Genomic DNA, 20,666 nt, shown 5'->3' with positions numbered 1-20,666 from the left:
GAGTGTCCAAGGCGCAGTGAAAGAAAGAAAGAAGGAAAGAGAAAAAGTACAAATATAATAGTAATAGATTCAGGAACAATCAAGAGTAGGAAGCATTGAATAGACGAGTCTTAAGGTAACGTTTGAATGTGTCAATGGAAGTGCATTCACGGATCAAATGGGTTCCTGTACCGTTTGTCTTTATCCAGTAGATGCTGTATCAGCAATGTTCACAGCTGTGGAAAGAGCAGAACAGTAGAAGTATGTTTTAGAATCCTCTATCTCCCCCAAGCCTTTGGCACGACGAGAAGCGATGAAAAACGGTGGCAAAGATGAAAGTCCTGTCCAAAAAGCAATGTCAATTTCAAAAAGTTCCTCCAAATAGCTAACTCCAAAAAGTAGAAGAAAAACAAAATGTAACGTCAAAATAAACGGAAACACGAACACCAGCAGGAACAAAAACGCGTAAAACAGAAACTCCAAGAACACAAAAAGGATGTCATAGCACGTTAGGGAGACATCTCGTAGTCCGAGTGCCATGCAGGTCTACTGGCCCGACGGAGAGATCGCCTGGGCGAAGGAGCTGGCGTGGCAGCAGGAGCGATGCCGTCATCCTCAGGCGATGGAGCAGGGGAAGGTGGTCGAGCAGGCACCGAAGGGGAAGCTTCGCGAGGAACCGCGGCTGGGGCAGCACGGCCGGCCGGGGATGACAAGACATCAACAGGGTCTGGTTGGCGGGAGCCATTGGGTTGATCCGTCACCGGTGATTGGCAGGCGTCAGTGATGGGCCCAGGCTGCTGTCGAGGAGACGGAGTGGGCGCAACCGGACACGGTGATGGTGATTGTAGTCCGCTAGACACATCAGTAGGTGGCAAGATCGACGGGGCAGATGGGGTGTTCGGGTAACTGCGGGTACGAAGGTCATCTTCCACCGTCCTCGGTGGCAAGGGCCGATGGACCGGAGTGTAATTCCGGAGAAACTTGCAATTCCGTAGGGTGATCCGGCCGGACCCATCTACATGGACTAGATATTGGTCATGCTGCCGTACTTAATCACCACGCCGGTCTTGTCCCATTTCAGAGGATGCGGCCCTGTTTGGTTTTGAACGCGAACGTGGTTGCCAACAACAAGTGGAAGAAGCCGTTTGGAGTGTTCCTTTGAGCGTTCTACTCCCTTCATGTGACGGTTGCGAAGGGCCTCCTCCCTTGCCTGTAGGGTCTCACACCAGGTGTTGTGTGGCTTGTATCTGCCAGGGGCAATAGGAATGAAGTCCTGGATCGGGTGGCCGAAGACACACATGGCCGGGAGAGCTTTGTGTCCCTGTCCGGGGTGTTGCGATATTGAAGTTTTGCCAGTTGAAAGTAATCCGTATCAAGGGAACCAGTAGTGCACGTGTTGCTCATGATGAGGCGCTTGATGGTCTTCACAGCAACCTCAGCTCGACAGTTGCTGTGGGGAAACGCAACAGAGGCAAGACGATGATGGATGCCCCAATCCAAAAAGAAACAATGCTATGGTGATAACTGATAAAGGTCTGCAAGCGTAGACTATACTTTGTTATTACACGTGACCACTTGCATGGAGAAAGTTATGGCTGCTGTCAAGATGACACAGTAGTGATCGTTGCTTTTGCATCTCAACTAATAAATGTATGTTGTAAATACGTTTAAAGAACTGCCTACTGGACTTTTGATTTATATAACTTAAGTTCCAACCAGACGCGAAGCTACCGCTGTGAACTCAGGGCCACCATCAGCAGCCAGCTCGTCGGGGATGCCAAAGGTGGTGAAGACACGACGGAGACATGTGATGAGTCCACTCGCCCCCTGTGCAGACCGCTCGACGATTGGCCAGTTCGAGTACCTGTCCACTATGACCAAATAGTTGCATCCTTTGTAATGAAAATAGTCTGCACAGATACACTGAAAAGGGAAGGCCGACGAGATCAGGGGAGCCGGCGGTGCACTGGGATTGGATGGGGCTATCCGGTTACACTGAGTGCATCCTGCACGTAGGGCTCTGATCGCGGGGTGATGCCAGGCCAGAAGACAGAAGCTTCAGCACGAGCAGTCATCGAGGTAACCCCTTGGTGAGCAGCATGCAGGTGGGTCAAGATCTCATCCCGGAGGGAAGGAGGAATGAGTACACGATCATTGAAGAGGATAACTCCATCAACCGAAGAAAGTCCATCACGAAACTGGAAATATTCACGCAGTGGGTGAGGAAATGCATGGCAATGTTCAGGCAAGCCAGACTCGATGAGTTCAAGGAGGGTCTGCCAGTTGTAATCACTCGCCCAAGGCACACATGGCGGAGGATAGTGTGCAGACTTCAACAGAATCAGTGGTAGGGTCCGAGGTCCGAAGGCCCCCCATTAGCGATGGTGAGTGCAGGAATGACAGGGGCACGACATCAACCATGGCTACGTCATCTGGGAGGTGCAATTTCTCTGCCTTGCCTGTAGGGTGGCGAGAGAGGCAATCTGTAGCTCGGTGACGGACGCCAGGGACATGGAACATTGTGAACTTGTACCGCAGTGTCTTCTCCTTTAGATTACGCAGGCGGGGATTAGGGATCCCCTCCAAGGCCCTGTCGCCAAAAATCTTGAGTAGTGGCTTGTGGTCTACGGCAATGATGAGATCCTCGCATCCCAAGACAAGGTATCGTGCCTTGTCAAGGGCGTCCGCTACTGCTAGTGCCTCGCCTTCCACTGGGGCGTAGCGGGATTCAGCAGCATGAGTAAACCGACTCCCTACAAGTGTTACCTTCCAACCTGTGACACAGCAGAAGGGGATACTGCCATCGCAGGTGCAGTGTTTCTGCAGAAGCCAAAACCCAATGCCATCCTTAGACCAGTCCGTTGCCAGGCAGGTCGGCTTGCTGGGGTCGAATATCCTGACGCCATCTTCAATCTCGCCGGCAATAACAGCCTTGGATTCGTCGAAGGCACGCTGGAGGGCAGTAGTCCACACGAATGGCGTACTGGGCTTCAGGAGCCGACGAAATGGTAACATCTTCTCTGTCATGCTGAAGGCAAACGATACTTGGTTGACAAGCCCAAACCAAGACTGCACATCGGTGATATTAGACGGTGCTTGGAAATCAAGGATTGCCTGCAGGTATTTCTGGCATGGCCGCACACTGTCAGTAGTGATTTCGAATACTGCGAATTCAACAACATCCGTGCCAAGTGTAAATTTGGTAGGGTTGAGGATGATTCCTTTCCTACCACAGATATCTAGCCAGTCGACTGCTTGGAAAAAGCTGTCAGCTAATGTGTCTGCCCAGAGTAAGACGTCTTCAACACACTTTGTCTTGCATGGGATGGCTGATACAATCTCGTTGTATCGCCTGGTGTAGCCATCACCAGAAGCGATGTAACCCTGAGGTTCAGTTTTGTAGCAGTATCTACCCCAGGGTGTGATGAATGCTGTGAGATGGCGATCTTCCTGGCAGATGGGTACACTGTGGTAGCCATTCCAAGCATCACAGACAGTCTTCATTCCAAGCATCACAGACAGTCTCCTTCTTGCCATGTGGAACTGGGATTGAGTGTGGTGTGTCTCGCGGGTTGCATGAATATTGAGGGCCTGGAAGTCGACAGTCCTTCTTGGTTTGCCATTCTTCTTGGCACACACAACCATCTTATGGCACCAAGTGACAGGCTCTCCAACAGGTACAGGTTCAAGCACATCCAACTGAACATCATGATCCAACCCAGCCTTGACCGCATCCCGCCAGTGGAGTGGTACAGGTACAGGTGTGTGATGTGCGATAGGCTCTGCATCGGGGTCCACCATCAGTTTAAGAGGAGGGCCATCCATCAGGGGGAGTGGTTGGTGTTCGCAAGTGTTGAATGTACTACCCTTGTAAAAATCAAGGTGGTATTGCTGAAGCTTGGTACGGTTGTCTTCAGTTGCGGGGAAAGGTAGCGAGGTGGGACGCGGTGGGGGCAATCTACGTTGAGGGCAGTGACAGGCACATCCTGTATGAGGCCCCTCGAGGACTGCAGCCGTGTCCGGCAGGGGCAGGTCTCGTGTCGCACCAAGTTGTGGGAAACTATCTGAGATGATTCCACTGCCAACACAGGCTTCTCGGCTGAGGAAGAGCTGATCACAACTGTGCGTGACGTAGGTAAGCTGTCTCGTCCGGACGGTACGGACTCGGGCACCCGTACCAGACAGACGCAAAGGGATTGCCCCTAGAATCCTGACGCCCCCTTTAGTGGCAGTTCGCATCTTCATACTGACAGGGATGAGGTCCCGTTGACGTAATCCAAGGCGGCGAACTATCTTCATGCCCGCCAAGCAGCTCTGGCACCCGGTGTAAGCCATAGCAGGGGTAGATTGAGGCATCGCAGGGGAGGAGAGCCGAAATTCAAGAGCTTCGTAGTCATCAGGGACAACCAGAGCAGTCACATCTACAAAGGGTTTCGGGGAAGACTTCCTTCTGATCCATGCTTGATTAAAGCTGTCATAAACAGACTTGGTGGTGAGGCTGACACCAGAGGATCTTGTAAGGTCTTTGCGAAGAGGTTCATCGCAGCATTCAAGGAGTTGCACGACCTTTTCTTTGCCAGAAATCTTTGTAGCCTTCACATAATCAGACCATCGAGAGGTGAAGTAAGCCCAGTCTTCGCTAGTACCGGCTGCAACTATTTTGGGCCTCTTGACCTTCTCTATCATTGCAGCAGACCCCGTCCCAGCAGAGGCATGAATTGTAGAGTGGGTCGTGAGCAGGGCAGCAACAATAGAGGCATCCAGATCCGGCGTGGCATAGTCGCAGCCTGGAATTGGGCAGGATACGACAGGCATGGTGGTAGCTAGGCAGGCTTGAACAGAAAAGCTTTGAACATAAATGGGTTCCTGTACCGTTTGTCTTTATCCAGTAGATGCTGAATCAGCAATGTTCACAGCTGTGGAAAGAGCAGAATAGTAGAAGTGTGTCTTAGAATCCTCTAAGGATTACCAGAGGAAGATCATTCCAGAGAACAGGGCCAGCGTGAGCAAAAGCCCGACCCCCATGTCTTAATGGATTTAGGAATAACTAGGGAACCGGGATTTGATGAACGTAGGGACCTGACAGGAGTGAATTTGTTGATTAGATTGATATTGTACCGTGGAGCAGAGCCGTTAATTGCATGGAATAAAAGGAGAAGGATTTTGAAGATGATGCGATCGTTGACCTTGACCAATGAAGAGATTTCAGAATGGGTGTGATATGATTTTTTTTAATTTTTATATAGGGTGACCAAACTTGCGTCAGCTTTCTGGAGCTTTTGGAGTTTAGGCAACTGGGTGTTGGGCCGGGGTGTTTTGTAAATTGTAAAGCAAGGCATTCCCGAAATCAAGTTGTGAAGAAATCAGGGCATGAACCAATTTTTCAATAGCAGATTTTGAGAAATATTTTCTGATGAACCCAATATTACGGAGCTAATACTTTACAGACCTACAGATGTTGGTTATTCGATTTAACATATACATTCCACAATCTAACATGACCCCTAGGTTACAACACGTCTAGGACACATTAATGGTACATCCCGAAAAAAGAGATGGATGACAACCTGACCTTACTAAGTTGAGCCCTTGAACCAAATAGAAGGAACTCAGTTTTGGAGGGATTCAATGTCAACGAATGACTATCCAGCCAGGAGTGAATGTCAGCAAAACAATTCTCAAGAAGGGTGATTGCATTTGTTGCATCAGACTGGTTTGGTTTGAAGGATAGATAGAGTTGGAAGTCATCGGCATAGATATGATAATTGATATTATGACGTTGTAAGATATGTCCCAAACTAATCAAGTAAATCGAAAACAAAGTGGGCCCGCCCACAGAACCCTGCGGTACACCATGAGAAAGAGGCATACTAATAGATTTTGCAGTCATCAGTACAGACAATCTGCGAGTGACAGGAAAGATAAGACTGAAACCATTCATATGCCTGACTGCTAACACCAAATGAACTGAGTGTATTAAGTAGAACAGTATGATTGACGGTATCGAAAGCGGAAGGCAAGTCGAGGAAGAACATGGCTGAGATAATTCCTTTGTCCACATATCCTGAAGAATTGAGTTAAACACATTGACCAGGAGAGTTTCCCCACCATGGTTGGGACGATATGCAGATTGAAAGGATCAACTAAATTGTCCGAAAAATAATCAGTAAGTCTAGAAAAAATCCTTTCAAGAATTTCGAATAAGAATGGCAGATTAGATACAAGACGGTAATTTTGCAGTACCTCTGGATCAAGAGAGCTTTTCTTCCGAAGTGGAGTGATATAGGCAACCTTTAAAAAAGTGGGAACTTCAGCCTGATCAATACTTAAATTAATTATCTGAAATAAGGGAAGGAAATGCTGAGGAACAGTCTTTTAACAAAATGGTAAGAATCGGGTCTAACTGGCATGATTTAGGGGGTATTTTCCTAAGAATTGATTGAATCTCATCTGGATTGGTAGGATGCAGAGTCTCAAGCAAGGTCTCAGTGAAAGGTTGAGGATGTGAGTCCTCTGGATGAAGAGTATCGCAGATAGTCCGAACTGGATGAACGTCTCAGCAATTACTCGACTATCAGTATGACGCGGTAGAGGGGTAGATTGCTTACGATTCAAGGGACGATTAGCAAGAGAGAATAGATTGCGTGAGTCGCTACCAGTCTTCAACGATATCGACATAATGTGAGCGTTTCGCCTTCATCAGCACTGAGTTTACCAAGTTCTTCTGAGCACACCATACTTCTCTGTCGATGTGTAGCTTACCGTCTGAACACCATTTACGTTCGAGTCTCCTAGCTGCGCTTCTTAGCTGCGGAGATATCAAGATTAAACCAAGGAAAGGGAAGAAAATCAACGGTAAAGTTTTGTATGTCACAGATGATGTCTCAAAATCCATCCGTGCAGACCGCAAAAAGCTGATACCAACAAAGAATAGGTTGAGAGCAGAAGGTTTCTTTGCAGTCATCCCATACAGCGTACCAGCATATGTTCTGTACAAGTCAAACGAGGGAAAATTCAAGAAGATTTTTGTCAAAGATGTATAACATTCTAGATTAACTACTAAATCGTGTATGAGTAGGAAAGTTTCAGAGCTAGTTAAAATTCTTGATGAATTAGCTGTGGAGTCTGAGCTGAAAATACCATGCAGACATTTATGCAAGATTTTTTGGATATGAACAATATGCCAAGGTCTATGAACACTTTTGGACTTATTCTTACGTATTCTTTATTTGCATTTTTTGAAGAATTTTCTGTTTTACATTTTTATAGCTTGGTGCTACATGTTGGGAAATGTTATGAAATAAAGCTGCCCTTAGATGGTCAGAATGGAGAATGATATCACAATGAATATGATGTCTCTGAATGTAAGAGGGTTGCAAAATGCAGTTAAAAGGCGAAGTATTTTTAATTGGTTTAGGAATATGAAGATGGATATTGTTATGATACAAGAAAGTCACAGCTCTTCAAAAGATGAATTAGTATGGACAAGAGAATGGGGTAACAAAATATTTCTCCCATGGTTCAACAAACAGTAAAGAGGCCGGTTAATTTTGTTTAATAGTAGAGTAAATTTGAAAATACATAAGAGTATTTAGAGATGAATCAGGGATAGTAACATGTGTTCTTAGGAATATTGAAAATAACAGTTTTCTTATTTTGAATTTATATGCTCCAAATGTGGAAATTTTACAAGTACACTTTTATAGAGATTTATTAAAAATATTAGAAACAAAATGGGATGGAAAGGAAAACATTATCATTGGTGGAGATTTTAATTGTATTCTAGATCCACAACTAGATAAAAAATGTGGGACACATTTGGTCACGAAAAAGGTTGTGCAAAAAATTAAAGACATTATGGTCCCTTTTGAATTGATCGACATATGGCGCACCACTGTATAATCGCAGGCAATTCACTTGGAGACAAAACAAACCTCTTATTCAGTGCCGGCTGGAATATTTTTAAATTAACAGAGATTTGAAACACATTTAAAAACGTGAATATTGTTAGTGCATTACGCACAGACCATTCAGGTGTGAACCTAGAAATATGTTTGAATAAAAACAAGCGTGGGAAAGGATATTGGAAACTTAATACCTCACTTCTCTTAGATGAGAATTATATTAAAGTTATGAAGGAAAATATATCAATAATGGGAAAAAAGAGTATTCATCCTTGGAACCAAGAATAAAGTGGGATTGGATCAAGATTTTGCGTCCTTTTCTGGGGCCCGTTTCATAAAATTTTTGACTTGCAACTGTAACATCTCCCATATCTATGGCAAATCTTGGTATTGCAATTAATGGCAACTTGTCATAGTTGCAAATACCCGTTTCATAATTAAAAGCAATAACAAATTGTTATCGTAAATAAATATAAATAAATGAAAAATAGTTCGTGAACGAGCCTGATATGCAGCAAACAGCCGGTTTTTTTCCTTACACACGTCGTCTGCAATAAAATTTTGATGGTGACAGAATTTACGTAAAGTGTGAATCGGAGATGTAAGTATTTTCTTATTACTGTATTTATTCAATTATTACATCATTTGATAAAGTAATGAATGAATAACTTCCGAAAGGATTACATTGATCATACATATCATATTTCCATCGTTTTCTACGAGGTAAACATGTATTTTGCGCGGGGATATCGTGGAGGCATCATCGAGATGCCGAGTGGTTGCTATCCCGGATAAGTTCGTCAACAGTCTGATAAATTGGTCAAATTGACTAATTTTGCTTTGTAATGTGTTTTGACCAACTATATTTGTACCGTTACTAATTTAAGTTTTCCAATGACTTATTCAGTTAGTCATCCACTTAGATAACATTAATCAATTGACCAGTTTGGCTTGGTAATATATTCCGACTTACTTTGTTTGACACTGTACTAATTTAACGTTTCCATTGACTTATTCAGTTGGTAATTCATTCAGACGGTTACTAATTTAAAATTTCCGTTGACCTACTCAGCAAGTCATTGACTCCAAATTCCGTTGACTTATTCGTCAGCAAGTCATTCGCATTCCGATGGTTTGTCCCTGTACTAATTTAAAGTTTCTATTGACTTATTCAACTGGTAATTCATTCCGACGGTTACTACCGGTCAATTCTGTTGACCTATCCAGCAATTAGTAATTCATTCCGATAAACTCCGAATCTGTTGACTTATTCAACAATTCATTCATTCCGATGGTTTGTCCCTGAACTAATTTAAAGTTTCCGTTGACTTATTAAGCTGGTAATTCATTCCGACGATTACTAATTTAAAATTTCCGTTGACCTATCCAGCAATTATTAGTCATTCATTCCGATAAACCACAAACTCGGTTGACTTATTCAGCAAGTCATTCATTCCGATGTTTTGTCTCTGTACTAATTGAAAGTTTCCGTTGACTTATTCAGCTGGAATTCATTCCGACGGTTACTAATTTAAAATTTCCGTTGACCTATTCAGCAAGTCATTCATTCCGATGGTTTGTCCAACAGAATTTAAAGTTTATCGGAATGAATGACCAATTGCTGGACTAGTCAACGGATTCATTCTGATGGTTTGTCCCTGTACTAATTTAAAGTTTCCGTTGACCAATTCAGCAATAGGCCCATAGTCATTCGATCATTCCGATGGTTTGACTTCCGTTGACTTAATTCTGCTGGTAATTCATTCCGACGGTTACTAATTAAACATTTCCGTTGACCTATTCAGCAAGTCATTCATTCCGGTGAGCGCACTGTACTGGCAATCGATCTCGACGCGACTCGTCTAGTTATTAATAACCTAGCCCCAGCTCGATATGGACTTGGTCTGTCATTGATGTAGCACTGAGGCAGTTTAGGAATAATAAATCTTCAACTTCCAGGTTAGAATTTTAATTTTCACGTAGCGTAGGCCTAGATCTACATGGTCTAGATTGTAGTCAGGAAATAGACCTAACGTTAGATCTACCTCGAGCGATGTTCGTGCAGGCAGCAGGCTCGATCACTCCACTTCTCAGTACCGCTACACTACGCTCCACCTACGTAGCGGTACTGGAGTGGGTATATTATAGGTGAAGCGTAGTGTATAGCGGTAGTGAAGTTTGTTAGATCTAAACCAGATCTAACGTTTAGGTCTAGCGGTACAGTTAACTTGTTTGGCTAGCCTACCTTTAGATCTAACCTAAATTATAGATCTAAATTAAATAACCACAAATCCAGCAGCTTTTTGCAATCCATCAGCCAGAGATCGAGTCTACAGTACAGCCACTAACTAATTAGATCTATATCTATATCTAGACTGTACTGCTTTACCAGCAAAGCCAAGTCCTAGTCCTAGTCTAACGTTTGACCTAGCTAGGCATCGGGGTGCTAGATCATGCTGTCGGGCATGTGCACAAAAATCAATGCGTGGGTTGGCCCCAAGTGTTCCTGCATAATAATAGTGGTTCGTTTAGTTTCGGTTAGCGGGGTATTGACACTTTCTGGCAGCTGAGTTGAACGATGGTCTGACAATGTGACATGTTTACATGGCATCGCTGGGAAGCACAACAGAGTTCAGGGTAGTAGACCAGACCTATAAAACTATATATCTATATTTTTGGCCGCTAGCCTATGAAATGATTGTACTGTGTGGGACCATTTCTTTGTATTTTTTGGCACATAAAAACGATCTATTTTGTTACTTTTTTCAGAAATTATAGGGAATTTCTAAGTTTTAAGTACCGTAGATCTAGACCCTATTCTTTTTTTATTATGTTATACTAGGACTTGATATTTATGTGTTTGTTATGAGAAATTAAGAGCTTTCTCAATTTTGTGGATCTGCCTTGAACCTAAATTTAGATCTAGGTCACATGTTCACTGCTACCACCCATCAGCCTGGGCCTGGGCTGGGGAATCTAAGGTAGATCTTCTAGGTCTAGATGTAGCCTATGCCAGTGGCAATTCAGTACTGTTACAAAACATACACTGAAAAAATCTTTAAAATGTCAGTTTAGTAACCAAAAATATTTCCATATATAGGCCTAACGTTAGACCTAGTTGTGATTTATTTTTCATTAGGCCTAGGCCTAGTAGATCTAACTTGGGGACTATTTCTTTCATTCACAAGAGCACTCGAAAACTGTAATTTTGAGCATTTTTGTGTAGGCCCTCCAGAATCTATTGTTGGAAAATAAAATTTCAAGAACATTGTTATTTTTCAATCTCTATTTTTAATTTCGAAAAAATAATTACAAGAACTCAATTTACTTAAGAGCCAAGTTACATGATAAATAGTTGTAATGGAAACTGACTGTAAAAAGAATCAAGCATTTGTCCCCAAGAACAAATAGCCAAACATTGCTAACCTTAATTTGCCGCGCAGGGAGTAGTAACAGAGAACAAGGTTGTATCATAACCTTGTTCACTGAATAAGTGATCTAGATCTAGAGCTTGATTCTCTAAATTTTCTGGTCCAGTATCGGGCCATGTAGAATAGATCTAGGTCTATTCCAACGGGTTTTGACTTGGTTATGAAAAATCAAGGGGCGAAGGTCTATATCACAGCTACTATTTTCATGCAATTATAATTTTACACACTTGTGTTTAGACTAACAAGTTAGCCCAAGATCTATAGTATAGCCTACATGCAACCTAACCCTGGGAGCTTTGTTTAGTCAGTCAGACCAAGGAATGTTAGTCTGATTGAATAAGTTTGTTTAGTAATTTCTTTGACTTTCTCTGACTAGCAATGAAAGTCACTTGACTACAGATTAGTCCTATAAGACATCACTTGAATTACCAATATTTATCATTCAAAATGACTAAGTTTGTTAAGTCATTCAGACCAAGAAATATTAGTCTGATTGACTAAGTTTGTTTAGTCATCTCTGACTGACTAAAAGGGAAAGTCGCTTGACTAGCAATGAAAGTCCCTTGACTACAGATTAGTCCTATAAGACATCGCTTGAATTACTAATATTTATTAGTCAAGATTACTAATATATGTTAGTCATGATAAGTGGCCTACTAATTAAAATTGATCCTATAAGACATTCCATCTGACTAATTTTTTTTAGTCAAATTGACAAACTATGTTTTACAGCTTCGGAGCAGGGTGGAGCTCGAATGAGCGGCATTGCGACTTGAGTTGCATCTGTCTTTCTTTCTGACTTTAGTCTTTACTTACCTAATTCAGTACGATATGTGAAGAGCTGTGTGAGAGTGAGCTTTTATTTTTTTTGTGGCTTGGGTTCAGGTTGTTGTGGGCGACAAAAATACAGTCAAGTCTCAAGAAGCATGGATGGGTGTCGATTGGTGTTCACGCTCAGTCATGTTTGGCCTCGGCTTGGCCTTGGGCATGTTTTTTTTTTTTTAATTTGGGGGGGGAGTGACTAACACAAATATTGTACTCTGTAACTATGGGGATTGTTTTTCTTATAGTTTTCAGGGGGGGGGGGGGGGTTGGTGGCTTGCGAGTATAAAAAGTATGGTGGCCAGACAGTAAAAAAAGGCAAAATTATTATATTTTTAGCAGTGAGTTAGCAAAAATTTGGGCCTTTTTAGAGGATCTAACTATCTAGACTCTATACAAAATCTGATTTTGTGATAGATTTCGACTAACCCAGACAACTGCGGCCCGCTGTACGGGCTGCAACCCAGGAGCCGTCTGTGTAATAGATGGCAGACAGATGGGGTAGAATTGTGGTCACCACATCACCCCAAATTATAGGGGGGAAAAGCAGGGTGACCAGATTTTACAAAATGAAATATGGGACAATTGACAAATAAAGATCAACAAAGAAGCCAGCGCGCAGTGTTAGACTTGTGAAAAAATATAAGGAATGGGAATAATGGGTGAACGAAAGAATTAAGAAGAGAAAGAAAAGATGAATTGAGAAGGAAAGAAAAGTAAGGAAAATATAAAATAATAGAAAGTTAGAACAGAAGAAGGATGAAAGAAAGAATAAGAGAAAAAAGGGTTTCCGTCATTCTTTGAAATGAATATAGAAAGAAAGAAAGAAAAGGAAGGGAAGATGAATAAATGTGTGAAAGACAAAATAAAGGAGAGAATTAAAGGGAAAAGGTAAGAAAAATGAGGAGGAAAGAAAGAATGAAGGAAATAATTTTTTTCCTTCATTCTTTGAAAGAAAGAAGAAAACGGGAAGGGAAGGAGGAAGGAAGGAAAAAAAAGAAAAAATGGAAAAGAATACGAGGAAAAAATAAAGAAAGGATCGAAGAAAGAAAGGGAGGGAAGAATGAAGGGAGGAGAGAACGAAAAAAAAAGAAAATAAGGGAAGGAGAGAAAGAACGAAAAGAAACGGGAAAGAAAGTTTCAAAAAGTAAAAATAAAATTAGATGAAACATCGCGGCATCGTACACACCAAGACTCAAAACGAAAGCTGAAAAAAAAATAGATCTATGAAAAGTCAATAACTTCTTGCATCGATTACATCTCCTAATTATTATTCTGAGAATAATTATAAGAATTTCCTGCCGACTTTGTGACTATTTTGGTGGAAAAACTGTTATCATGTGAGATTGTTTGCACCATTGAGAATTTGCTCCGATCATGCATGCCTAGCTAGTAGCCTGCCACACACACATAGGCAGGAGGCAAGTTCGTTTGCAACGTATCGGGTTACAGAAGCAAGAAAATCACCGCAGAACTTGCAAAAGTTTACAGTTATCGATTTAATTGTTGACTCTGCTTCGCCATCTGTTGGTTATTTATGATTTAATGAAAATTTGTCCCTTTTAAATGTATTTTTATTCAATATTCTGAAATACGGGACAATTATGCGTCAAGGGGAGGGTTTGTCGGGATGCCGGGACAAAGGAGCAAAGTGCGGGACAATCCCGGGAAATACGGGACGTCTGGTCACCCTGGAAAAAGGTACTCGCCTCGATTTAATACATGGATGAAGATCTATCAAGACACAATACTATCGTCGATGCATAAAGTGCAAGCTCAAAAAAGGCGAAAGTTATGTCGCGTTCGTTCTCCTGCTTTCAAAATTGAAAACATAATGACAGATGGATACCGGGGCTACTTTTGCTTTTTTGAGCTTACATTTTATGCATCGACATCAGGATTGTGTCTCTCAATAGACCATTTTTAAGACAATACAACACTTCTATGTGTGAATCATATCTAAATGCATAACTATTCGTGTTGTATCTGAGGCTTGGTCAGCCGAGACAGAGACCGCTGCTAAAAGAAATTGCATGTTTTTTTGTTGAATTCAATTGACCATTGACCCCCCTCAAGAAAAAAAAAATAATGAATTTAAAAAATTGAAAATAAATTAATATAATAAATAAAAAAGGGCAAAATATATACATTTTACCGGTATATATAATCTATACAGAGGGGGGGGGGGGGTGGAATCTAGATCTAATGATAATGTGTGCATTATAAATTGCACAATGCGTTGATGATGGACACAATGTATGTGCTGGAAATGACCACATTTGTCAGGCCTCGGAGCCGAGACATCAAGACAGAGCGACCGAGGCCGAGACATCAGGCTTCGAGGCCGAAAACGCAAACTCTGGTTCCGAGGCCGCAAACTATGGTCCCGAGGCCGGCCTCTGTATACAACACTGATAACTATAGAATCAGCATGCACTCTATACCCTACAAGGTTGATAACAAAGACATATGTGTTTCAACAAGAAATAATTGGTCAACGTATATCTGAATGGGGTATTGTACAGTACGATTGATCAACCAATGATACAAGTTGTATTCTGACAATTCCTCTTTGACCAATGAAATTCTATTAGAAGAAGGTACAGTCATGTACTCTTTTGCGGAAGTCCATTTTATGCTTTGACTGCTATATCTACAAGTTTTATTATCAATATACTAGTGTTCTGAAGTTGATGTGTTAATAATCAAATGTTTTAATGTTTATTCTACTTAAAACATAATAGATGGAGACCAGCAGCGTGGCAGCAGGAGCGAATGTTGGTCGTGATGAGGCGTATACCACCATCAACAATGCTGCAATTGCAGTCACCACCACCACTGCTGCCACCACCATCAGTGCTGCTAATGCCACCACCACCAAGTCTGCTTCTGCCACTGCCATCACCATTGCCACGGCCACTACCAAGCTACTCCTGACACAAAGCCCCCAAGTCCTCAAGTGACCAGACATTTCAGCTGGAGAAGGATAGACCAGGAACTTCAAAGCCAGGGCTTGCCTGTCTCCTACATTAAGAAAAAATGCCATGGGCCCATCTAATGAACTTGTAGTAGAATATTTGGCCACAGTTGTAGAAATGCAGAGACTAACATACTGCCACAGGTAAAATCAATGTCAGATATGATGAATAGTCTTTGAAATATGGATCACCAATTTTTCCAAAGGGTAGATAGCTCTGGGGAACCTTGATTTAAGCTACGCCTACCGTTGTTCTCTTCATCCATTGCTTTACACAATATTTTAAATAAAAGAGTTGCCAAAGCTGCTGTACATGTATAGCTTCACACACACATATATATATATATACACATAAGATGGCAGTTTCTTCATCATATCAGATGAGAACTCAGAGTTTCATACCAGACTTTATGTCAGCGCATAGTTTAATTCCAACTGAAATACAAAATTTATCTTCTGTGGAATCATGTATATGCACACCATCAATGAACGATTTGCAGTTATTTTGAGAGAAGAACTCTCAGTTCTCATCGAGATCATCAACCTGTTCCAAAGGATATTTTTCAAAACATGGATTGCTGAAAATGTATGTTCATCATCAACAACTTCGTCTCGTCTTCACGGGCATTTCAACTCTCTACAGTGTCTCTTATTATCTATCGTGTTTCAACATCAATTTCGTCATCGCCAGCATTGTGGACTATAATTTAAGGAACCTTTGCAAGCCACTTTAGGTCTATATATCATTTGGATTAACTCTGAACTGAATCTTCAAAACATGTAAAATGTATTATTTTGTTTTGTTGATTCAGTGTAAATAATTAAAAGCAAAATAATCTAATCAAAATTTTCTTATTTGTTCGGTATTCAATATGGCAACAAGATGTCAGTGTTTCAACTGAATGATAGGGGTGATACAGAATAACTCGATCCGTATCTGACTTTTTTTTATAGTGCATAGTCTTTGTTCTTTCTTACTTCCCTTCTCTTTTTATTTCTAAAAATGTTCTCCTCTGTTATTTTTTTTCAATACTTTAACAATTATTAAACATAGGGAGGCATTCCCCTACTGACGACGAATGTGCTATACGTGTGTACATGGTTGGGTATCCTAATGCAGTCCTTCTTGCCGTGCGCGATGCAATGGGCTTGTAAAAGTTGGCATGAGATTGACATGCTTTATCCGCTGCCCTGCAAGTTTCGGCATATTTTTGTAAATTGCAAGCTTACACTCCATAAAGCCGCTCTTTTAATTTTAGCCCTTACGACTGCCCATAAAAAAATATTCCGAAACCATATAAGCGCAACTTTATACACGGCCTTTTATAACAAGCCAATTGCACCTTTTGGACTTTTAGAGTTTGATCCTCACTAATAAGCCTGATTAATGGAGTGCATTGATACAGTGTGTAAGGAATGTGGATAAATAAAACAATTCTGTAGACAGATATTTTTTAAAATTCAATTTCTTTCAGGAAAATATCTTGGACATGGAAGTGGAAAGAATGGTGAGTATGATCTTTTATTTTCGACAAGAATATATCAGATTCCGTGTTCCTCAAAAGGTTCTTTATAAATAGAGTGCTGTGAGGTCGTTTTTAGGAGGCATTTTTTTTTCAAATTGAAATCGTATGAAGCTAGCGAGCCAAGAAAGGCAATTACTGACTAAGGAAGGGTAAAATGGCCCTTTCGTTACGATATTAATTTGAATTCAATAAAAAATATAAATTTGGTAGGCCTAAGTAATTTCAATTTTGTTTACGTCATTAGGTCAAAGTCAAAAGTTGATTTTCAGGTCAATAAACTTGATAATTGTCTTTTTTCAATTCCATGAAGCTTCTGAAAGAGTATACTCTGTAAACGGAAGTACACGCAGATTTATTTTTATTCCAATCGTATTAGGTTTGGACATAAATGGCGGAAAATGGTTTTAATGACACAAATTCAATCATGTTATGCATTCCGAATAGTAGGCGAGATTTCCGATTGTGTTCCGTTTGATTATTTACATATCAGGGCCCTGGGGACATTTTTTTTTCGGTGGGGGTGCTGACATGGTCTGAAATCTCTCCTCAAAGGTGGTGGGTGGGGGGGGGATTGAGTTATCCATTGTTCTTTTAAATACACACATGGAAGGGCATCCCCACACTCAAACACCCCCGCCTCTCTTTTCTCTCTCTCTCACACACACACACACACACACATGAATATAAAAATATATGTGACAGTCACTTCGTAAAGGCCTGGTCACACCGCCCGAGTGTCGTTGGAGCGGTAGGGAAAGAGGGTCGAATTTCGCTTTCAAAATTGGGGGAAAAAATCGATAACAAAAATCGAAAATGGTGAACGGTAGCGAGCGGTGATGATTTTTTTTCTCTCCGCTCCACGACCGCTCCAACAACGCTCGGGCGGTCGTGGAGCGGTAGGGAGAGAGGGTTGAATTTCGCTCACAAAATTGGGGAAAAATCGAAAACAATCGAAATTGGTGAACGGTAGCGAGCGGTGATGATTTTTTCCCTCGGCTCCACGACCTCTCCAACAACGCTCGGGCGGTGAGACCAGGCGTTTAAATAGTGCGAGCGCTTACTGCTAGCACGATCGGCGCAAACGTTCTGGCCCGATCGAAAAGGGCTGGTTATAAAAACTGTTTGCCATGAAAGCGATACATATAGTATTTACACAATTAATGAGAACGCAAAGCGCGAACTGAAAATTTTGACATTCCGATCTGCACCTTTTTATATGCACTTTTTTAATCATGAACAGGGTAGGTATATAACTATATACGATTGGTGAGAGCGCGAAGCGAGAGCGGGAGCAAAATGGAGATTTACTTCAATAACTCCATACATCTACTTGATTTGCTAGTTCAGCCCTCTGGACTGCCATACCCGAAAAGAACTCCCAAGAATTTAAAAAGCGCGCCCTCTCCCGTTCAGGCTTACTACCCATGATCACCGCGCAATTAGCGTCCATCTTCCTCTTTTGCTTTCGGCAAGCCACCTGTCAAGACGTGCTCAGATAAGTCTCCTAAGAGCTCAAATCTTTTTTGAGCTTTGGTATATTATTTTCGCCTATCTGTGGTGCATTCTCCCTTTTAATTTCAATCTTTCCGTTTGTGTGTAAGATTGTGTTCAGAATTTACACCTGGCGTGACTTTTTAGACGTGTTTTTGGTGACACTTAAATTGTTTTTCTAACGTTTGAGTTCTCGTCGCGCCGCATCGCTAGCGCGTTCGCGAGGCACCGGGCTTGGCCTGCCTACGTGGCAGCAAGCCTTCACCACCTGTCATGGTTATTGTTCTTCACGTTCAAAGCGTGGTGGCTTTTGGTGCCGTTTTTGAATTAAATTCTAGACAGCCTCTACACTTTGTTGTCGAGGGTGTTATTGTTATTTCTTTTTGCAGGTTGGGATCTTCAACTCTGTTCCTTCCTTGCTTTCTGGAATTGATTTATTAAGATTTTCGATTGATTATTGATTGATTAATTCTTCAATTCTCTTTCCTTTCTGTTCTGAATAAATTTCTTGATTGATATTTTATTCACAGGCGGATCTTAAAGCTCAATTCCTTTTCCTTCTGTTCTGAATAAATTTCTTGATTGATATTTTATTCACAGGCGGATCTTAAAGCTCAATTCCTTTTCCTTCTGTTCTGAATAAATTTCTTGATTGATATTTTATTCACAGGCGGATCTTAAAGCTCAATTCCTTTTCCTTTCTGTTCTGAATAAAATTCTTGACTGATATTTTATTCACAGGCGCAGCTTAAAGCTCAATTCCTTTTCCTTTCTGTTCTGAATAAAACTCTTGATTAATATTTTATTCACAGACGCTTCGGGGATTGTTTAATTCGGCTTACGCAATTATACCTTGATTGATTGGTTATTCAATCCCCCCCCAAAAAAAAAAAAAAAAAAAATTTTTTGTTCTTTACTGGGGGGGGGGGGGGTCTCCTTCCTGTTAGAAATTTTTTTTGACCTTTCCCGGAATTGTTTTCTTCGTTCAATTCCCTCTTCCCTCCTAGTCTTATATTTTTTTACACCGGCGGGGGCCGCGAAGAAGAAGAGGTCGAAGATGAGGTCGGCCAGCCCTGTTGCCATGGGCGTCCCTCCTTCAGACCCTTGTGTCGGTGGTCAGATGTCACAGCTATTCATGCTGCTACATTCTGCTTTCGAGTAGTGCGGGTTCACCCCACCCTCGACGTCTACTCACCCCGCTGATGCCCCTGAGCATCAAGCGAGACAAGTGGGCAATAACCACCAGACACCCGGGAAATCCTCGAGCGATTCTGTTAAATCGCCAGCCAGTGCACCGACTAACCGGGTGCCTCAAGATCGCGTGTGCTTTCCAGCATTTTCGTCGATCTCAGAGCACGTGTCCCAGCCGACACGCGGGGCCACCCCGGCGCTTACTGGACAACCCCCCGGTTCAGTCCATAGAGCGAGACTCCCTTTACGAGGAGTCTCTCGAAGGCGGACAGTGCGAGGACAACCCCTATCCCGCGGTCGACTTTTCAGTAAGCGCTCAGGCGCTGCTTGACAAGTATCTACCTCACATCTACCCTCCGAGCGGGGGTATTGATGAAGCAAGGGAGTCCATATTTTCTCGCCCCGCCTCTTCAGGCGCTCCGAGCTCAATCGGCCGAATTGGGGGTCTCGGAGAGTGACGGGGTCGCTCTAGACGAGGCGGCTCCTACGACGAGGAAGCCGCCAGCTCCGAGGGTGTAAACCCACCCCCGCTCTGCTGCTGCCCGGAAGCGCCAGGCTCCAGCGCCGCCGTCTCGAAATTTTCAAGCCTCTCGAGGCTAGCGAGAAGGCAGAGGCAGGGGGGGGGGCGATTATTATGCAGGTACTCCTGAATTCGCCCTCTACGTCAAGCTCACATACGGCGACGACTCCTTCAGCGGTAACTCTCTCCATTCTTCCCCCTAAGCGGGCCCGTAGATTGGAGGTATGAATCTCTTACATACCGCATGCCGCACTTCTCTCGTGAGAATGTTTGGCTGCTTTGAGAGGGCAACCTATCACGTCCGCGGACCGTCCGCCCAGGCGACGGGACCGTCGTTTTCTGGCCTGAACCTCACTTTCTATTCGAAAGTAAGGGTGCCCTGCCTTACTTAGCTCCTACCCTTGCAACGCCAGAGTCAGGGCTAGTACAGACACCCGTTCTCCAGCGATCGCCGCTGAAGAGAGGGCGACTCTGATATGAGCACCATCACCGCTCAGCGGTATGTCTCACTATCTCATAGCTCTCCGAGCTTATGAGTATGTATTTCGGATCTGAATGTCACGGCGATTAAAAGTTCTCCTGTGCTTAATAATCGCTATGCCTTCACCACCCGGTGCATTATGGTTATGTTAACCTATTTGTCTCGTATTCGGGCGGCTCGTACGAACCCTGCCCGAGCTGCCATCACCGGTCGTCCCCCCGGACACCGCCGGCAGCACCCGCACCGAATACGTGGAAGGAATCAGCTTTTCATATGCTAGATATCCCTCCTGTTGACATTCACAGCTGTTCCCCGAGTCTTTCCCGGTTGGGTAAACATCATCT

At 42.7% G+C, this 20,666-nt stretch overlaps 1 protein-coding gene across 1 annotated transcript; it reads right to left on the bottom strand.

Annotated features, from left to right (window-relative positions):
• Positions 1–488: 488 nt before the first annotated feature.
• On the bottom strand, positions 489–1,279 carry LOC121421191 (vegetative cell wall protein gp1-like). Its single transcript, XM_041615852.1, has 2 exons — positions 1,029–1,279; positions 489–885 (listed from the first exon to the last, which is right to left on the bottom strand). The coding sequence occupies exons 1-2, from the start codon at positions 1,277–1,279 to the stop codon at positions 489–491; spliced, it is 648 nt and encodes a 215-aa protein (XP_041471786.1).
• Positions 1,280–20,666: the final 19,387 nt, after the last annotated feature.

This window comes from Lytechinus variegatus, chromosome 9, assembly GCF_018143015.1.
Source record: "Lytechinus variegatus isolate NC3 chromosome 9, Lvar_3.0, whole genome shotgun sequence".
In the NCBI taxonomy this organism is placed as follows: Eukaryota; Metazoa; Echinodermata; class Echinoidea; order Temnopleuroida; family Toxopneustidae; genus Lytechinus; species Lytechinus variegatus.
This window is presented reverse-complemented; position numbering and strand designations above follow the sequence as displayed.